This window comes from Lagenorhynchus albirostris, chromosome 20 (assembly GCF_949774975.1).
Source record: "Lagenorhynchus albirostris chromosome 20, mLagAlb1.1, whole genome shotgun sequence".
Taxonomy (NCBI): Eukaryota; Metazoa; Chordata; class Mammalia; order Artiodactyla; family Delphinidae; genus Lagenorhynchus; species Lagenorhynchus albirostris.
The window spans coordinates 2,531,310-2,552,024 of record NC_083114.1 but is presented as its reverse complement, the minus strand read 5'-3'; the positions used below and the strand labels follow the sequence as shown (position 1 = coordinate 2,552,024).

The following is a 20,715-nucleotide window of genomic DNA, read 5'->3' as shown; positions in this document are numbered from 1 at the left end:
TCCGCGGGCCCGCGCCCCTCACCTGCCAGCAGCGGCAGCAGGCCCGGGCCCAGGCCGCGCGGCGCCTCTCGGAACGGCGGCACGTCCGCCGCGGGCGCTCGGCCTCCCGCCGGACCCCGCAGCAGGCGCGCCGGGCAGCCCCGGCCCCGCCGCCCCGCCACCCGCAGGAGACGTAGAGCCAGGCCCGCGCCCAGCATCCGCTGCATGGCCATCCGCGTCCTCTGCGGACTGCGGTCCGGGGCCCGGAAGTCCCGCCCCGGAAGTCCCGCCACCGGCGTCGAGCGCCCGCCGATTGGTCGGGACGCACTCGACGTCACCGCGTCCGCCACGCCCCGGCTAGCGCTGGACCGGTCATGGCGGTGGCGGCGCGGGCGCTCACGCTGCCGGCAGTGGTGGAGGAGCTGCTGAGCGAGATGACGGCGGCGGCGCGGGACGGCGCGCCGAGTACGGGCTGGAGGCTTATGCGGCGGCGCCGGCGGGGGCGGAAACCCGGGGTACCGGGGCGGGGCTGCTGGCCCCTACGAGGGAGGTTTCTGTTGACCTCGTCAGTAGCCCTTCCTTCTCAAAATCTGTGTTCGCTCTAAACGAATCCTCTCCTACACCCTGCTCAACGAGCGAGTATTTCAGGGCCGCAAACCCGGCTGCAGACGCAGCGACTTGGGGTGGGCGGGGGCGGTTCTGGACGCTGTGGATGTACCTGTTTTCCTTTGACCAGCAGAGGATGCTCTGTGACCAGGTTCCCGCATCCCTGGGCGTTCGCAGCACACACCGGTATTGAGAGGGTCCCGATCGAAGTGCATCTGCATGAGAACTGCGCAACCAGCGTCCGAATGGTCCTTGAATAAATAGATTAGACCTCAGAACTGCCCCTGCTGGTTCACTTGGATGGCTTTTGTTTGAAAAGGACCGCACTTTGAAAAGGATTTATCTTGAGTTACTGTTTTTAAAGAATTGAGAAAAGGAAGCCAACTTTTCTCATTTCAGTTAAAACTAAAGCAGTATATGTGCTTGAAAGATTAGGCCAGCCAGGTATTCAAACATGTTCTGATCCCAGAAAGGGTGGGGGGAAAGCCAGTCTGTTGTCAGCTCAAACAGTGGTTGCCCGAGATGGGCTCTGTGTCTGAATGGATTAATCCATACACTGAGAGTCTTGAAGGGGGCCTGCAGGTGCCCCTGATGCTCAGGACTCAGAGCGACCACTACCACTGACTCACGTTTATTTTCAGCAGAACCGTTTTCTGCTATTTAAAAATCTTTGTTCTAGTTAGTCATACACTCTTCCTGACCCCCCACCCTTCAACGATAATTTCTTTAGGTCAATACTGAGTTTACACTTGTGATGACGTAAAATGGAGTCACAGCTGAGCCATGCAGGAAGCTAGGATTACGTTTCCTTTCCTGTAACTTTCTGCTTTCTCTCAAAACTGTCATACTTGTGTTTGTTTACTTTTTCATGTATCCCTGATTCAACCTCAAACTCTTTTTTTACCAGTGTTCTAAATCGCTACTCAAGATGTTCAGGTGAATGAGATGTTTTATCAGTTTCATGTTCCTGCAGGAGTCTCTCCTAGAGCCTTCAGGTGTGCTCTCCTATGGGCTGGCTGTCTCCTGAGATCTCCCTTCACCATTATTGTCTGGGGAATTCCCTTTACCTAAGTTGAGCCTTCTGTTTAGTTCACCCTACAATTTTCTTTTTCTCAGTTTGCTACCTTATTTTATAGAGCACATACTCTGGTACCTTCCTGAAGAAAAGCACGAGATGTACTTTTTTTGAGGCTTTACATGCCTGAAAAAGTTCTTTTCCTATCCTCACACTTAATTGATAGTTTGGCTAGGTATTGAATTATATGTTGGAAATACCATTTCTTCAGACATCTGAAAGCATTATTCTGCGACCTTCTAGCTTCTTAAACTTTCTTTCAAAGAGTCTTATTTTAGCCCCCCTGCTTCCTTCCCACTCCAGAGCCATCTGGTGCCACCAGTTTCTGAGGTTTGTTTTAGCAGGAGGGGGTACTAGATTCTGAAGGGTAAATCAGGCTCTGATTTACACTCGGCTCTCCCATTGCTCACTTAGGATTCAGTGTTCTCAGGTCTTGTAAATTATTTTCCAGCTGTGTTTCTCCCTGTCCTCATCCTGGGGAGTTTATGCTTCTTTTAAAAAAATCCTTTTATTATTGTTTAGCAGAATATTGGGAAGGAGTAAAATTTGATGCCTATGTTCAATTCACCATCTTACACAAAAGTCTTCTTGGCTATAGTCTTTTCTCTCTTTTTTGATAAAATTATTTATCTTGGCTGCGTTGGGTCTTTGTTGCGGTGCACGGGCTTCACTCGTTGTGGCTCGCAGGCTTTAGAGCACAGGCTCAGTAGTTGTGGCACAGGGGCTTAGTTGCTCTGCGGCACGTGGGATCTTCCTGGACCAGGGCTCGAACCCGTGTCCCCTGCATTGGCAGGCAGACTCAACCACTGTGCCACCAGGGAAGCCCCTGTTTATAGTCTCTTTAAGATGGTTTTGTCTATGGTCACTGGTTTGACACAATTAACCTTTCCATTCCTCTTTTACAGTTCCTGATGAGCATCTGTTATCGTAAGTATATATCCTGTTGTATTTGGGTTTTTTGTTTTTAATCATTAATGTGTTTTTTAAAGGCCAAATTCTTTCAGCATCAACTCTTGATTTTTAAAAAATATTCTTACTAAACTAGGAACAATATTTTCTTTACATGATTAAAAATCTGTCTCAAGTGAATAACCAACACTGTATCTGACAGTACAAGGTATTCCATTATTGTCCTAATTGCCACTTTAACATTGCTCTAAAAGTTGTAGTTGTTACACGAACACATGAAAAAATGAGAAGTACACTTGATCCTTGAACAACGCAAGTTTGAACTATGTGTGTCCACACATAGTGATTTTTTTCAGTAAATACATACTGCAGTGCTATACCATGTGAGGCTGGTTAAACCATAGATATGGAGAGCAGCTTACAGTTATACGCAGATTTTCAGCTGCTCAGGGTCAGTGCCCCTAATCCCCGTATTGTTCAAGAGTCAGCCGTATGCCTATTTGCAAAGAGAGACAATTGTCATTATTTGTAGGGGACATAACTACTTTTTAAACACCAAGAGAATAAAGGTTTTTTTTTAAATACAGAAACTAATAATTATTTTCCTTCATACACAAAGTTCAAACATTAATTACATTCCTAATAGCAAGAAAAAAGTGAAAGCTACCTAGGAGTAACTAAACATTTAACTGCACATAAACATTTATATTTAAAAACTCCTGAAGGATATACACCAACTTATACCAGAGGTTATCTTAGGGGGGAGGAAGGAGGTGCAATTTAGAAAATGGCTTTAACTTTTTCTCTATTTCTTAAATTTTTTACAAAGATTTTACATTATTAAAAAAATTACTACATTTAAAACAAAGAAAATAGGCAAGTAATAAAAGAATTCAAGTTACCAAAAGCTTTGACAAAAAGCTAAATTTTACTAGTGATCATAAAAATACAAATTAAAATAATTAGATAACTTCCCATCTATAAAACCTGGGTATCACAGCAAAGATGTTGGTAAGAATCTTCCAGATGTTGGCAAGAACATGGAGAAGAGGATAACTGATGGTAGGAGTGTAACTTGGAAGGTAAACTGGCAACTGGGAACAGGAGCTTTAAAATATACATATTCTTTGACCCAGAAATTCCACTTATAAGACTGTATCTCAGGGAATTAATCATGGATGTTTAAAGACTACAGTGAGCACATTCATCCACTATTGTTTATGGTAGCAAAAAGAAAAAACACCTTGAAACAATCTAATTATTCAAATTAAATTTAACAAACTCTTAATTATCCAAAAAATAGAGTTTGGGGAAAATAAAAGTAATTGATCTTTACAATGGAATTCTTTATAACCATTAAAAGTGGTTAAAAGTGCATTGAGATATTCACAATATGTTATAAAGTAGACAAGGCAAGTTAAAAAAATTCTTATTAGATCCATTTTTAAAGTTAATTGGAATTTGATTGATAAAGTTGTTACCAGATTTTATGTCTTTAGTTTTCTTTGCCCATAGACAATCATCCTATGTTTAATTTTAAACACTTTTCCCATTCTAACAGTTTGTTATAGTAACAGACTACTTTGTTAGAAAATGAAGAAGTTGAACGTTTTAATTTTAAAGCCTTAGTAGTGCTGTCTTCTTATTTTGTGTCAAATCATATGGGTTCTTTAAAACATTAACTTTTTAGTTTTAGTTCAACCCAGCCATTTTATCTTCCAGTTTATAAAAATAACCCATACTTGTAAATAAATAAATAAAGTCCTTGGAAAACAAAACATCAAAAGCATGAATAATCATACAAGCCAGTGATAATCACTGTTACAATTTGGTTTATCGCCTTTTTTTTTTCAATGTAATGTTTTATTTTGAGGTAATTGTAGATTTTCTTAAGAAAAAAATTTTTAACATGATGGAGTTTCTAGATATAAAATACGGTGCCCGACCTTTCTCACCTAACATATTGTAAGAATTTTCCCACATATCACAAATTTTTCTGGTACATCATTTAACAGCTGGATAGCCTTTATTACTGATCCATAAAGAACAAATTTAACACCCATCAGATGGTCAAACATGAAAAGGCCTGATAATACAGGTGTTGGTGAGAATGAGAAGGAAATAGAACTCTCATATGGCGCTAGGGGGAGCACTGTTTCCGCGGTGGGAAGCTGTTGGCAGCGCCCATTAAAACTGAAAACTGCACATATCCTAAGACCCAGCAGTTCCACTTTCACTTACATAACCAGGAAGGACTCTCATATATGTGCACCAAGGGGCATGTACGGGGATAACTGAGTATTATTTGTAATAGTGTCAAATGGAAACATTCAGAATGTCCATCAATAGAGTACTTAAAAAAATAGAGTATTTAAAACATAAAATGTATTATGTACATACAATAGAATATATTCAAAAGTTTAAAAAAAATATATATATATATACACACACAAATATATACATGCATCATTCTCAAAAGTACACTGAGTGGGAAAAAAAAGTTGCCAAAAAAGCCTACCATATACCTTTTATGTTTTAAAACTTATAAAACGATACCATATGTATATATGTATGTGTGTATATATATGTATGCACACACACATATGTACTATGTATTATAAAATATAAAAACATTAATAGGAAGGAAACCATCAAATTCATGTGGTTGCCTCGGGGATGAAGGAAGTTGGGACGAATAGGAAAGACTGAAGTATAAAGAGGACTTCTTTATCCAAACAACATGTCAACATTTATTCTGGGGGGTCGATTACATGGGGTCATGTCAACATTTATTCTGGGGGGTCGATTACATGGGGTCATGTTAACATTTATTCTGGGGGGTCGATTACATGGGGTTTTGCTGTATTGTCAGCTTTTTTTTTTTCTTCCAAATTAAAATGAACTGAATTTTTAAAAACTGCCAGTGGTGATCCTTTGGGTCAAGTCACAGAGGTGGCTTGAGTCCAGCCGTCTAACCTGAAGCTTCTCTGCTCCCCAGGCTGAAGTTTGTCTTTGGCTCATCAGCCGTCCAGGCCTTGGACCTCGTTGATCGCCAGTCCGTCACCTTAATCTCATCACCCAGTGGGAGGCGTGTTTACCAGGTAGAGACCTAGAGGTGGGGATTATCTCAACAGAATCCCCGTAGGACAAAATGTTTTCATGAATCTCTGTGAAAGCTGGTGACCAGCTCTGAGTATTTCCTGGGCTTTTGAAAAGCCTTTGACCCAACTTGGTAAAATAAGAGTATGAGTAGTTAAAATAAGATAAACATGACCTGTTAGCTCTACCTGGTAGCGATGTGTAGAACCAGTAATGACGCAGAGAGGATCTCTTAGGTCTAACGGAGCACAGTCAACTTTTGCCTTCCTGTCGTTTAATACTAGAGGTACTTTCCCACCCACCCACCCACCAAAAAGTGCTGACTCCATCACCTTGTTACATTATCTCTTGCTTACAAGCAAAAACCAAAATGTACTTTGAAATCCTTCCACATGTCCAGGTTCATCTCATAGAAATGATCTGTCAAAATTGTTGTCAAGAAGTGTTCACGAAGGCCAAACTGCTGAATTCAGGCAGTTTACTTGGACCTTAGTTTTGCCCACTGGAGCTGAAGGCAGGTAGATTTGTAAAGTAACAGATCAGACTCTTATCAGACTCCGAATTACTTTCATGTATTGATAATTCTCACCAAAAGCCCGGAAAGATATTCATTGTGCCGAAAACTGAGGTGCAGAAAATTAACAGTCACCTCCGGCAGCGGGGATGTGTAAAGGCCATCCTGCACTGCCTGTCTGTACGTCAGCAGTGGGCCACACTCCCCACCCCCAGTTTAGCTACATTAGACAGTGGTACCTGCCGCTGGGATTGAGCGAAGGGAATCTTGTGAATGAAATTAAACACCAGCAGTGGTCTCCAGAATTTTGTGTCTGGCTTGGAAGGAGTGAAAACGAAGCTGTCAGCTCTGGTATTTAACCCAGGCCTTGCTGAAGACCAGGAAGGAGCGATTTTTCAGTGTTTGGATTCTGGTTTATTTATGATGACCTCAGAGTTAAGACCGCGTTGACTCATTCTTAGTGAGTGAGTGACTGGGCAGAGCCTCTTGGGTACACGGGTGGCTTTGCCTAGGGAACTTACTTGCGGTTCCACACTGCAGGATGGTGCGGCCAACCTGGCACGTCCTCCTGCATTTCTGCATGAAGTAAGCGGGGGTGATCCGTGCTGAAGGCTGCAGTTAAAACTCTGGGTTGTATTTACTTAAAAGAGGCTGCTGATGAGAACTTTCTCGTGGTGGACTGCATAGAATAATAAGCGGCACTCTTAGTGATATTGTTTGTACCTGAGGAAGTGTTTCCATCTTCCTTCTAGAGTATTTACTTTCGGTTTTTATGTAGCTAAAATACCCTCAACGGGGAGGGCCTCGGAGTTTTCCCATGTCTTTTAGTTTCGGATTTTTTGTCCTAGTTCCAACATCAGCAGAACCCCTGACCTGCACAAGCAGAGTCCCAACTGCCCTCTAGTTCTGGGATCTCATTGTTAGTTAAAATCTTAAAGACTCTGAAATACTTCAGTTATTGTTGACTTTTTTGTTCCTCCCAGGATCACTGTGAGTTGTTTAATTTTCATCATTCACATTCTGTATTATATCATGTTGCTTTATTCGTCATGAAAATGCTAACTTTTTAGAATTGTGGCTGTCAGCTGGGACTCTGAATTAAATGAGGCTGTAGAAATCTCATAGACACCCTCAAATTAACCTCAGTGGTTTCATTGTATATAGTAACATAGAAAGAAGTTGGCTTAATTCAGAGGTCCTGTGAGATGATAAAAGTTGAGTCAGACATTGCCTCTTGGTCCTGCTAGTTATCATTCCATAGGGCAACCTTCTAATGCTCTCACTTCATCCAGGTGTAGTGGAAATTATCTTAAAGTCACACTGACGTTGTTACCTGAGTTGCTTTTTGATAAACTTTGGTCCACCCAGGAACGGGGGTGCGTCAGTCAGGAGGTGCTAAATAAGTTAGGCTGTGGTAACAATGACCCCCAAATTTCAAAACAAAGTTTATATCTCACTCACTCACTATACATCTCCATTAAGAGTCAACTGCAGCTCTGCTCCAAAACGTCTTCACTCAGGGTCCCAGCCGCTGGAGCAGCCCCCGTCTGGAACATTGCAGATCTCACGGCAGACAGAGAAGAGGACATAGTATGCACCGTTTTTAACGTTTCTGCTTGGCTACTCACGTTGTACTGGCTATGGCAGGTCACACAGTCAGCCTGTATCTAATGGGGCAGGAATGTATAATCCTCTTTCCGAGAGAGGCACCGAACTTGGGGAACAGTAGATCATACAGTTCCCCACTGTGATGGATGCTAAGAGGCTTGAGCAGCCATAAAGTAAAACTGTCCCGAGTGGATGACCACGCAGGTGGGCCAGTCACCTTAGAACCTCACTGGAACCGCAGCAGACTTCCTCCAGGCAAGGTGCACACAAGTCCAGCCTGGGTTTGAGTATCCTCTTTCCTGCACTGCTTTTTTTAAAAGCTCTCTCCTTCTGGGGATAAACATTCCAGGTTCTGAGTGGCTGAACTGGGAGTATTTCCCGTGAGAGGAGGGGGTTTTTCCATTGAAGGGTGAAGGAAGTGAATTAGATGGTCCGTGAGGTCAATTTCTAGTTCTAAGCATATCCAACTCAGATCTCTGCCTGATTATTGGGTTCGTTAGTTGTCCACTGCTCGATAAAGACGAAGCAAATTCAGAATTGACTGTTCATTTACAGTATTCACTGCCTCGGGCGGCCAGCCTTTGAAAGGATCAGCAAGGGAACCTCTTGTAGAAACTCTCCCCGTCCCTGAGTTACCGGCACTCAGCTTCATCCAGAGAGTATTCTGATGGGCTGGGGACCCACCATAAGAAGGAACTTGTCAGTGTAGAATTCCAGAGGCTTATGCCTAGTTAAATGTAAATCCAGAGAGCAGAAGAAATCTGAAGTTTTTTATTCATTGGTGACAGTTTGGAGATGCAAGAATTGTTGGTGTCACTGCTGGATGTTGATCGGTTTTCATGCAGGACTGAGTGGGAAACAATCTGCTTTAATGCTCTCCCTTCAGCCTGTGTTTTCCAGACACTGGGGAGATTCCTGCAATCATTCTCAGCGTCCACCACCGAAAACATGTCAGCGCCCCAGGACTGGAAATCTGTAACATGTGATTTTCTTCACACCTGATTTGTAACTGGGGCTGAAATTTTTAATGGGAACAGTAGGCATCTTCTTACCTAGTCATGGGCCATTTCTGGTAATCTTGCAGCCCCCAAGGAATTCTCCTGACTTGGTCAAGAAACCTTAGCGACATGGCCGCGTCACGTGAATGCCAGGACATTTGACGAACAGGCACAGCTCGTGCCTGAACACTGCTGTTGCTCGGTTGAAGCCTTTCCTGCTGCTTTATTCTTTGTGAGGAGAAAGAGGAGCTCTGGCATTTGGTGCTTTTTAAGTCCTGGCCTTTTCATGTAGGTGGCCAACCCAGAGCCTGCAAAACGTGGGAGCCCTGTGGCAATCCCTAAGTTGCGGTTCACGTGAGCTAGCCCTCGGGGTGGCGCCGCGTGCCCAGGACGCTCCTTTTGCCAACAGTTTGCAGGGTGTTTTTTTTTTTTAATTTATTTATTTATTTTTGGCTGCGTTGGGTCTTTGTTGCTGCGCGTGGGCTTTCTCTAGTTGCAGCAAGCGGGGGCTACTCTTCGTTGTGGTGCGCGGGCTTCTCATTGCGGTGGCTTCTCTTGTTGCGGAGCGTGGGCTCTAGGCGCGCGGGCTTCAGTAGTTGTGGCTCGTGGGCTCTAGAGCACAGGCTCAGTAGTTGTGGCTTGTGGGCTCAGTAGTTGTGGCTTGCAGGCTCTAGAGCGCAGGCTCAGTAGTTGTGGCGCACGGGCTTAGTTGCTCCGCGGCATGTGGGATCTTCCCGGACCAGGGCTCGAACCCGTGTCCCGGGCATTGGCAGGCAGATTCTTAACCACTGCCACCAGGGAAGCCCTGCAGATTTAACTGTAGGAATGAAGCCCTCAGCTGTGTCTTTGGCCGCTTCGTGGTGGAGACGTAAACAGGCGATTTCTCCATTTGTCCAGTCACACTCCAGATGCAGCGTCACTTCCCTGGACGGCCTCTCCTCACCACTTGACTGACAGCCGGCCGTCTGCTCTTGGACTGGCGTGTTCCCAGCCCTCGTATCTGTGCGCTCCTTCCATCCTGCTGGGGAACAGGCAGATCTGGGCTTACCGCGCTCTGAGACAGCCGCCCGATCATCCCGTTACAAGATTCTCTGCTTCCTACATTCCTCCTGTTCTCAGATGCTTTTCAGAAGCCCTTTCCCGTTTTCTTCTGAAGACCTGTCTTTCTGCCTCACCGCCAAGCCTTCACCTGTTTTCAGACTCCCTTCACACGTGTGGTGGAAGCTTTAGACGTTTACACACATGCTGTGAAATACCAGAGATTGAGAAACACCACGATGAAGTGCAAATGAGGGGGCTTTCTCCTCTGCCTCTTTATAGTCAGCCCACGGAGTGGGCCCTCTGAATCACCAGCCAGAGGGATGGTTTAACCCACCCGAAACGCTTCTGTTTTGTCCTGTGGAGTCCTCAAGGGCAGAGCTCTAAGGCAGCGGGAAGGTCCCGCAGGCAGGGAAGTCGAGTTTCCACTCCTGCGGAAGATGTTCCTACGGTTCTTCCCAGCACAGAGCAGCTCTGAGTCGTCAGGCAGATAAATTCAGGGGAAGGGAGTGGTTTTCCAGCACACCTTTCCAAGTCTGATCCCATCTATCCTTTCCTTTCTAGGTACTTGGAAGTTCCGGTAGAACATACGTGTGTTTGGCCTCTTGTCATTACTGTTCGTGTCCGGCATTTGCCTTCTCAGTGCTGCGGAAGGGTGACAGCCTCCTGGTGAGGATGGGAAGGGCCCCCCAGCTGCGGCTGAGCTAGGAGAGATTGAGAGCCCTCGCTGCGTCGTTTAAGAGCTGCACAAAGTGGGGATTTTACTGCATGTGGAAACAGATAGTAGTTTCTTCTCTTTGACTTTAGTTAGTCCTCTCTTTTGGGTTTACCCTCCCAAAATGCAGTGTCCTTTTTAGAACTACACCAGTTTCCCATTTTAATTTAAAAGGTCACAGATGAAGCTGTGGGGAGGGCAACAGGTAATCCCCAAAGCTGGCAACTGGGGAACCAGTCGGCCCAATAGAAATACGAACTAAATTGCTGCTGGCAGCTTTGCATACCCCCAGCTCCACGTCCAGCCTCGAGGTGTTTCTTCCCACTCCCTGTGAGACAGCCTGGCACCTGGCCATGCTCGACCTTCCCGGGGGCAGGAGAGCACATCGGTGCCTCTGCTGACTTCACGGAGTCCAGGGCATCGAGCAGGAACAAGACACACTCACAAAGCTCCTGATGCCACAGGAGAAAGCACTGCCCAGCCATTTGTTAAGTCTTGCCAAGGAAGAATATCGTAGCACCCGCTGAGTTCTTCCCCTTTCTTTTACACACCTCGGGAACTGGGTGGCAGGTTGAATGTCCCATTATACAAGAAGCCACCTTCACAGCTGATTTCACCTGTAAAATGACAGGGTTCAAGCAGGCCCTCCAGTAACCTAAGCTGTATGTGCTATGATACAAGGTCCAGCACAGGTCCTCTCCCCAGAGGTGTTACAGGCCGAGATATGTGAGGGTGCTGCCACCCCTGCCCCCGACACCGTGCCCCGGAAGTCTAATAGTGGTGAAGGGACTACACTGTAGACTCTGAGCATGTGTGTAAGATGGGGATAAGACCTGTCCCCCTGGGGGGCTTAAATGAGATAACCTTATTATCTCATTATTAAATAATTCTCTTATTAAGTGAGATAAACTTTAAGAAGCACTTAGCACAGTACCTCAAGGAACGTTAGCCATTGCTATTAACAGCTTTCTGAAGGCGAGGAAGAAAGAAATATGATTTAGGACTAAAATAAAGAGCCTGTCTCAGTTTTCCCTTGGTTTTACCTGTACCAAGCTGGATCTAAACTGTTGCCCCAAACAACAGGCAAAGGAAAACCTCCTTCCTCCCCACTGCCTCCTAGGAGGTCTCATCTTTGCCTTCAGTTTCAGGCAGTGAGTCAGAGGCGCACAGTCTGTGCCCCACTCCTTTCCTGCTACGTGTGACGGTGGTGAGAGGTCTGGGTTAGCCCGGCCCCTCCAGTTTCTAACTGGTTTGTGTGTTTTGTTTCCAGTGCAAGCACCTCTTGGCAGTTTATCTTAGTCAGGTTATGAGGACCTGTCAGCAGCTGAGCGTCTCTGACAAGCAACTGACTGATGTATTATTGATGGAAAAGACACAGGAAGCATCATAAATGGCACAGATGGAGCATCACACTGTCCTTCAACACAGGAGTCCTGTCCAGGACGCACGCGACTGGCCACGCGTGATTCACGTGGCCGAGACGTGAATCAGACTTCCTGTCGCTGTCCCTTCCCTGTGGGCTGCAGGAGGCATTGTGGGTTGGGCCCAGGATGTGCGTATGGTTTGAAGCCCTCGTGAAAAGTCTGGACCAGCCTCCAAGCCCCTTGGGTAGAAAATTTCCAGATGGAATCACGCGTTTTAGACTCCAAAGCCTAACATCATGTCATGGTCATAATTAGATTCTTAAGTGACCAGAGTACTAGTCATTACTAAGAGGTTGGAACGGTAGGTGAAACAGCAAACCGAAGTTTATAGATAAATAAGCATCAGTTCTTTTTCTTGGGTCCAGAAAATTTTTCTGCAGTAAAAGGTTAGAGCGGAGATGTGGCTAAATGGCAGCAAAGACAAAAAGACATCAGGGTTCTGGTTTCAGTGAGCTGCAGAATCTGCGGTGTTGAGGCCAAAACGGCTGATTAAATAGGCTGTATTGTGAGACATGTAGTCAGTACCTAGGACAAGGAAGTGCCGGTTTGCTCTGCGTGCACTTCTGAGCTGTGTAACGAGCCAGACGATGGAAGCTGAAGACGCTGCTGGGGATTTCCAGTCTGAGGAAGAAAAGGCTGAGAGATTCCCAAGAGGATGTTGGGAGGGAGATCAACGGGACGCATCCGGACCCCAAGAGAGAGCAAAGGAGCAATGGCGGATGAAAAGGAACACGAGACAGATTTCGGCACAGGACAGGAACTTTTCATGGGGAAGGCTGTCCACAGCTGGAACAGGGTCATAGAAGGACAGGCTCTCCCTGTCTCTCTAGGGGTTCGTGAGCCTGCAACGTGTGCGCAGGGTTACTGCGGAAGGAATCGAGTCAGCGACCAGACAGGTGAAATAGATGGTTTTGCAGCCTCGGACAGCCCCCAGCCCTGTGCCCCGCAATATGAGGTGCTAATGAATGACTGTGGGGAAGGCCGCAGATGGCGCAGGGCTCTGTGGTGGCAGAGCCTTCTCTTAGGTTGAGGTGTGGCGAATAAAACCTATCAAGACTGTGCTACTTGGCAAACTTGGGCTCGGTGTAAACTTATTTCAGGATAGAGAACGGAAGGTAGGTGAGCTCTGCATAGCAGGCCGGCGCAGCACCCTAAACTGTATTTTTGTTTTTAAGTTTTATTTTTATTTCACCTCATACATAAACACAATTCTCTAACTTTCCTTAGTAAAATTTTCACTTTGGATTCCAGCAACTTGGCCAACTTGAACTTGGGAAAGAAGTAAAATTCACTATCTAGCTCTGGAAGCGGGAAACAGAATCTGGTGGCGGAGGGATCCCACTTCTCCAGTTTCTTCCTTTAGGGTAGTTTTTGCTGTACATGGAAAAGACTGTTATCAAACCTGTCATCTGATGACATTCTACTTAAGAACTTATGAGACTATCATCTCCCTAATATGGCAGTGTCTTGATTGAAGAACTATACTTCTAATTTTCCTGGTCACCTTCCCCAGAACAAGTATATATTTTTAGTATGTCCAACTTTTTCCATTGCCTGCTAAGTTAAAAAGTATTTGTATTGTAATAGTTCACAGTGTTTCACAGTAAAATAGTTTCAGTCATTTTCTACCACGAAAGAGGTAGACTCTTAGGAAAACAAAACTCTCTTTTACAATCCATTCAAGTCGTCGGCACATCAGCCAGAGCAGCCGGAGAACCGTAAACACATCTGCCGACCCTCGGGACCTACGAGTAACGTGTGCATATTAACCAGGTACGGGGTACCTCCGGGGAAGTGCTCCGAAGAGGCCACCTGCTGGCCTGTGAGGTGTAGCTGTCCTTCCAGTGAGAATCCGCCAGCCATGCCCTGTCCCTTTGTTACTGAACTTGTGCCTTCTCCTCGAACAGGCCAGAGGAGCCTCGGTCACAGGCCCACCTGGAGAGCAGGCTGCGCCCCTGCCTGCCCATCCCCACTCTTGCGGACGTCTGTCCGGCAGAGAACATACCTGGAGATGATTTTGTGGAAAGTGTAGCGGAAGTCTCGGTTCCGGTAGGCGTAGACAATGGGATTGACAACCGAGTTGGCGTGCGACAGGAGGATGGCCGTGTTCATGGCCCACTTGGGCTTCTCCTTGGCCCAGGCTGGCTGAAAGAGCGAGGCACAGTTGATGGCGTGTACCGGCAGCCAGCACAGAGCAAAGATCCCAACAATCATGGCCAGGGACTTGGCCGCGTGGACCTCCCGCTGGAGGACAGTCCTCGAGTGGCCCACGAGCTCCATGCGCCGGAGCTGCCTGCAGGCCACCAGGAAGATCTTGACGTAGATGACCAGCATTATGAGCAGCGGGGGCAGGACGCACCCAAAGAAATTGAAGTACACCATGTAGCTCATGGGGACCACGTTCTCAAAAAGACACTTCACAAGGCAGCAGCTTGCGTTTGTGGTTCCATCCCAGGGCTCCGTGCAGTTGGCGGCACGGTCTTTACTGTTCCACCCCAGGAACGGGGTCAGGCCGATGCCCAAGGCGAGGACCCAGAGGACAGCAATGACCCCTCTTGCTCGGGCCCCAGTGACCAGACTCTTATACCTGTTGAAAAGAACAGTATCTGTCACCGCCAGCGTACAGCACTCTGCCACCGAAGTCCAAGACCCCACGTCTGCTCTTTGTTCCTTTACCCCTAACAGCCTCTACCGTTCAGCCTCAGGGGGCACCGTGGCCTTTTACCCTCAACACTAACAGCTCGCTAACAGGTATAAACAGCTTTGCTCTAACAAGCTCAATAAGGTTTTCATTCTTAATAACTCACCTCTGTCTAATGACAAATCATGGTCGAGGAGAACAAGTGGAGAATTCTTAAAGGCTGCTTTCTAATCACCCAGATACTGACCTTGGGTCTAGGTTTCCTATGAGACACAGCTCTAGGGGGTCGAGATACACCAGGGAATGGAACCCACAAGACCCCTGCTTCTCAGAGACTTAACGTTCTAGCAGGGGAGACAGATCATAATAAACAACAAGCATAGGTTAGTAAATTATACAGTATGTTAGAAGGAGACGTGTAGTGTGAAATGAGAAAAAGCAGAGTGAGGAAGGTGAGCTGTGGCACGGACTAGCGTTAAAGAGGTCAGGCAGGGAGGCTTCACTGATAAGATGCCCTAGAACAAACACCCAGCAAGTGAGGACCGGAGGCCCCTGGAGTCAGGCAGCCCCACCCGGTGACTCCGGGCGAGAAGCCTTCTGGTCAGTCTCCCACCAACACCCTAGGAAGAGTCATCCCCCTGAATTCCCCGGTAAGGTGCTGGAGGACGAGAGTTCTAGCAGCGTGCCTGGCTGTCTCGGCTAGCGGCGAAGTTGATAAAAATTGGGAAAGAACTTAGCAGATATCAAACCTTTTAAGTAATTTTTAGACCATTAAATCTTATTTAAAATCTCTAAAAATCATAATACACATTTTGGACGTTTTGCTACAAGGTAGTCCATATATGGTTTATAGCAAAGGTATAAGCTCTGCTATTCATAACTGGTCCATAATATGTATTTAACATAATGTATTGAAAAAAATGAAATAACATCTTTACTTAACCTCTGGGAAGAAAACTGGGAAATAACGGGATACACATTATCTTAAGACTCGTCTGTGGGAAGCGTCCGATCTCCTTCGCCTGCAGGGTTAAGCTCACACTTCTCAGCATGGACCACGGAGCCCTCAGGCCGCAGCCCCAAGTGCCCCTGCCTGCTGTTCCAGACGGCTGCTGCGTCCTGGCCCGGCTGCTCTCCTGTCTCAAAGGTCACCTCCTTTCCTGCTCCCTTCGCAGGCAAAGGTGGCCTCTCCCACTCTCTGGCCTCAGACACACACCTGTCATAGAGCTTGTTTATCTCTCGCAGGTGTTCAGCCTTTTAAGGACTTGGACCTTGTCCCTTTGATTTGGTGTCCCCAGCAGCTAGCATAGTGCCTGGCGCATAGGAGGTTCTTAGGATGGTGGCCATTACAAACACATTCCTGGCTCGCTACCAGACAGCTTTAAAACGGGCTTCTGCTTATTAGGAATGCCTGATGCTGTGGCCGGACAGGCAGCAGAACTGGTCCAGTTTGTGGGGGCAGTTAACCGAGGTCTTGCCTCACGTTGACGGTGATCCCTCATCTTCTCTGCTCCCTACGAGGGCAGCTCAGTTGTGGGGTCTTGACTACAGAGGACCTGCTGGGTGCAGCTGCTCGCTGAACTTTTCTGGGCCAATAAATCCATCTATTTCCAAATCCTTTCTGCTTCCCTCCTTACGCAGGAATGTAAAGCCATTCCTTATAAAAATGTTATTTCTGGCCATTGCCTTGCCAGAGACGTGAAGAATGCAATGTTACCCCTGTAGGGTAACAAGGCCACCGCCTCCTGAAGGCCAAGCACTTAAGAGTCACAGACTTCAGGCCCACGAGGCAGCCACGCCTCCACTGTTCACGGGACTCAGCTGCACCGAGCTGTGTACAGCTGAACACAGACCAGCCCCGGGGGATGAGTAAGACCTGGGGTTAGCACATTCTCTTGTCAGTCATGGTCTGGGATGGATACGGGAGGTGGTTCTGGCCAATGTGACTAAAGGAAGTCTGCTACGGTACTTCCAGGAAAAGTTTTACTTGATAAAAGGAGAGAGACACAAGAGGAGAGCTCCTCCCCATACTCATCCCTTTCTGCTTTTGATGCTCTTATGGGAGGCTGTGATGCCTAGAGCTGCAGCAGCCATCTTGTGACCATGAGGCATGAGCCTGAAAACAAAGCAAATGGCGAAGCAGAAGGGAGGAAAGAGTCCAGGTCCTTGATGGTGTCTTTGAACCACTACACCAACCCTAGAACCACCATGGCTCCATACTGTAGTTCAAGAGATAATTGATGGTCTTGATGGCTTAAGTCACTGTTACCTGCAGCCAAAAGCATGCTCGTACAAACTGGAAGGGACCTTCATCTTTTCTAGTCCAACTTCTCTTATTTTACAAATGAGGAACCAGACATACAAAGTCTTCAAGTAACAAAGGCAATACAAGAACCAAAGACCAATAAGTCAGGACTTTCAGGCCTCTGTTCCTTACACCACGTTATGCTGCTTTTTTTAAAAAATATTTATTTACTTACTTTTTATTTATTTGGCTTCGCCGGGTCTTAGTTGCAGCACACAGGATCTTCGTTGAGGCATGCAGGATCTTTTAGTTGCGGCATGTGGGATCTAGTTCCCTGACCAGGGATCGAACCTGGGCCCCCCTGCATTGGGAGCGCGGAGTCCTAACCGCTGGACCACCGGGGAAGTCCCTATGCTGCTTCTTTTACGTGACTTTTTCCTAAGCAATATTAGACACGGAGTCCTCTGTACACAGAGGGATCCCAGGGGGTGGCTTCCTGGCGGAGTTCAAAACAACTGGAATCCACCCACATCTGAACCTCTCAAAACTGCTGGATCCTGCGCATATGAAAAACTACTTTTACGCTAAATCGTCTTAGATGAGGAACAGCAGCTGATTTCATTCGGGGAGCAGCTGGTCCCAGCCTTCTCCGTGACCCCCTGCACCAGGGCCCTTCTCCCCTACTGGCTCATTATTTTATTCAGAGTCCTTCCTTGTATTACCACACACTCCACTGGCACTGGAAACAGAATCACAGCCCTCGTGGGCTGTGAAGCTAACGGAAGAGACAGAAAATAAACAGGTAAACACTCAAAGGTACAATCACAAGTCAGAAGGAGTCTGGCCAAACCAAAAGGAACAGGGTGCAGATTAGAGAAAACCAGGAAGAGCTTGGACACAGGGTGTCAGGGAAGCCTCTTAGGCAGCAGAGCCGGAGGTGCAGGGGGCAGGGAGGCTCTGAAAAGCGGGGAGAAGCCATTCTAAGCAGAGAGAACAGAATGTGCATGGCTTCCAGACAGGAAAGGGTTTCACCTTCCTAGAGAAGCAGAGGGGTGAGGCGGGCCCGTCCCCCGGCCGGGGGAAGGGGCTGGAGCTTGATACTCAGATACCCCAGTGCTGCGGGATGCCATGGGCGGCTCGAGGCACACTGGGGGGACGGCACTGGTTTCGGCTGTGTGAAGCTCACCGTGGAGACTGAGTTTCAGAGCCGCCAGAAGGAAAGCAGAGCAGAGCAGTTAGGAAACTACTTCAGTGGTTAACTCAAGAGAAGACGTTGGCGTGGGGCAGGATGACAGCAAAGACAGGGCTCACAGACCCCACCCCCCATCCTAGCAGCTCTGAACCACACGGCCACACGACACGCTGGGGGCTGGGCGAGACACGTGCCTACAGACTCCCCCGGCCGCCAGCCGCACAGGGCACGAGACGCGCGGCCGCCCCGCCTGAGCGCCGCTCCGCAGGCACCAGGCCCGCGCGCATCCCCCGTCTCGCGAGGTCAGGGCACCATCGCCAGCTACAGATGTGGAGGCTGAGGCTCCCACGGTTAAATGATTGGCCTGCTGCCCCTGAACTGCAGTCAGGACACAAACCCACCGACCTGATCTGATTCCGGTTTTGCCCAGAGCAGTCACTTTCCTGCTCAGGACCCCGTGGTTCTTCTCACAGATCCCAGCTCCCCCCTCCGCCAGCCCCGGCTCTGCTGCCCTCTGCCCGGGCCAAAGCTGCCAGCCGTTCCAGGGATCCTCCGACCCCAACTCCGTGGCCGGCCACCTGGGAAGCGGCAGAGGCCTCTGCTGCCCGCTCGGCAGGCAGTCCTTATAAGGCGGCAGGGCGACGCTTCTGCTGGCGGACACAACCAGACCCACAGCAAGACGTGGGCTCCAAAGGCAGATGCGCTTTTAGCGCCGGAGCTGCAGCCCCACGATGGCAGAACAGTCCGTGTCCACGAGACGCTGCCTGGACCCGGGCACGGGTGGGAGACGGCCAGGGATGCTGGGGAGAGCAGGCCGGTGTCCCTGCACCGGGCGGGAGGCTGGGGGCACGATCCCCGGGTCTCTGGCATCTCACGGGGGGTGGTGGGCTCCGCTCTCCTCCCCCATACCCTCCCGTCTCCCACTTCCGGCTGGGCCTCTTTCCTCTCCCTGAGCACCCCACTCCCACCCTGCCCACCCCTCGCTCCTTTGCTCCCCGAGCACCAGGGGCTCTCAGAGCATCCTCGTGTGTGTGTGCGCGCGTGCCCCCCACAACATTCCTGAACGGCGGGAACGTGTCCTTTCCCACATCCGCCCCAAGTGCAGGAGGAGTAAATGGAAGGCGATGAGTAGAGGAAATGTAGGCGACGGTATTACACCGAGCAAGCAGGAACAACTCCAGCCCACACAAAAGAGGTGTCCTGGGGGAGTCCACCCTCTGGGAAATGGCTGTGCCCCCGCTGTGCCGGACCCACCCACTCTCCACGCGAGGGGCTCATTAGCTGAGGAGCCGGACCGAGACAGTCACAGCTAAAGGGAACAGTGTGGACGCCCGGGCTCACATCATGACAGAGGGCTTGCCAAGCGCTGCCTGACAAGCGCCGGCCTATTTCTGGGCCAGGGTCCCCCCCGCTCCGGCTCTGCAGCCCTCGGCTCAGACCAGGCCACACGCTCAGCCTCGGAAGCCAGAATTCCCAGCGCTCAGGGTGCCCTGAGTGCGGCAGATCCCCAAGGGCAGCCACCCCGGCAGTGACACTGAGTCCAGACAGGGGCTGGGGAGAGCCGGAGCTCTGCTCTCAGAAAAATGGGGAGAGCGGTGACTGCAGAACCCACCCCTGCGGGGCCTCTGAGCACAGATTTCGTGTGTGCAAAGCACTTTATCAATGCAAAGCACTAGGTACGTACACCCGGAGTTCTGTCCTCTCCTTAAAATTGCCGATTGTTCCTCTAGGGACTTTTCCCTTCATGTTCTGTTTCGCTCCCAAGTTTCATTTCTCTGTAATAGAAACACGTCTGCTCCAAAGCAACATACACATTCTCAGAAAACGTCATATTCTCTAAAATCGCACACAAACAGTAACGGGACTTACGTGAAAATGGGGTGAGGACAGACCACTCAACACCTACCAAGAGTTATAACTAGAGTGCTAACAAGATAACTTGGACGGCCCAGCAGGCAGGTCCGCGGAGGGGGTGGGGGTAGAGGCTGCCGCGGTGAATATTAAAAAAGTCTTGGACGGCCCAGCAGGCAGGTCCGCGGAGGGGGTGGGGGTAGAGGCTGCCGCGGTGAATATTAAAAAAGTCCCCAGAAAGTCTAATGGAAATCCCGGCAAAAGTGCAATTAGGGCAAGGCCGACGGGTGCCAAGGCAATGCAGCCGGACGAGGCGGTGCGGCCGCGCGCTGTGAGGGCTGAGGGCTGCGGGCGGCGGGGGCCGCAGGAGGCCCGGGCCCTGCTTCCCTCCCCCCCCCCCCCCCGTCCTGGGAGCCGCTCTGGGCTGCACAGCAGTCACACTGAGGGCTCTTCCCGCCCCTGCTGAAGCCGGCCAGGCTAATCCCACTATTCCTGCTCCTGGGTCCGGGCAGAACGCCAGATGAACCCAGACAGTGCCTGCACCATCCCAACACCGCTCGCCCAGCGCATGCGTCCCGTTCACAGGACAGAAATTCCCCTGAAGCGCAGCCCTGGGCTCCCGTGGAGCCCCGCGTCCCCAGGGCCCCTCGCAAGAGCCTCCCCGGGGGCCTGCAGGGCCATCCCCTCCCGCGGAGCCGAGACTTCCTCCAAGGCCGGGACTCCCTCACTCACGCTCGTATCCAGAACACCTCACACCGGGCCTGGCGAGCAAAGCCCCGACGCCAGCCTGACTTTGTAAGAAAGGAACAGAGCTCTGGGTC

General features: G+C 49.0%; 3 protein-coding genes across 5 annotated transcripts in view; 1 reads left to right on the top strand and 2 right to left on the bottom strand.

Moving 5' to 3' along the window:
- Window positions 1-243, bottom strand: part of TTC19 (tetratricopeptide repeat domain 19) — a 24,179-nt gene extending 23,936 nt beyond the window's left edge. Inside the window, exon 1 of one of the 2 annotated variants that reach the window (XM_060135355.1) lies at window positions 23-243. In XM_060135355.1, coding sequence (XP_059991338.1) covers window positions 23-212 — 190 coding nt within the window. In that variant the 5' untranslated portion in view covers window positions 213-243. The remainder of the gene's footprint in view (window positions 1-22) is intronic. The other variant, XM_060135358.1, reaches the window with a different exon arrangement.
- On the top strand, window positions 127-16,221 carry ZSWIM7 (zinc finger SWIM-type containing 7). Of its 2 annotated transcripts, XR_009537726.1 has the most exons (6): window positions 127-444; window positions 2,566-2,587; window positions 5,568-5,670; window positions 10,391-10,495; window positions 11,812-13,738; window positions 13,873-16,221. XR_009537726.1 is itself a non-coding variant. In XM_060135362.1 (5 exons), exons 1-5 carry the CDS (start codon window positions 354-356, stop codon window positions 11,929-11,931), a joined length of 441 nt encoding a protein of 146 aa, XP_059991345.1. In that variant the 5' UTR covers window positions 127-353; the 3' UTR covers window positions 11,932-16,221. The 2 variants fall into 2 exon arrangements, 1 of the variants encoding a protein (XP_059991345.1); XM_060135362.1 differs by having other exon boundaries at window positions 11,812-16,221.
- Window positions 13,159-20,715, bottom strand: part of ADORA2B (adenosine A2b receptor) — a 20,228-nt gene continuing 12,671 nt past the window's right edge. Inside the window, exon 2 of the mRNA XM_060135363.1 lies at window positions 13,159-14,552. Within this exon, the coding sequence (XP_059991346.1) occupies window positions 13,889-14,552 (664 nt within the window). The 3' untranslated portion in view covers window positions 13,159-13,888. The remainder of the gene's footprint in view (window positions 14,553-20,715) is intronic.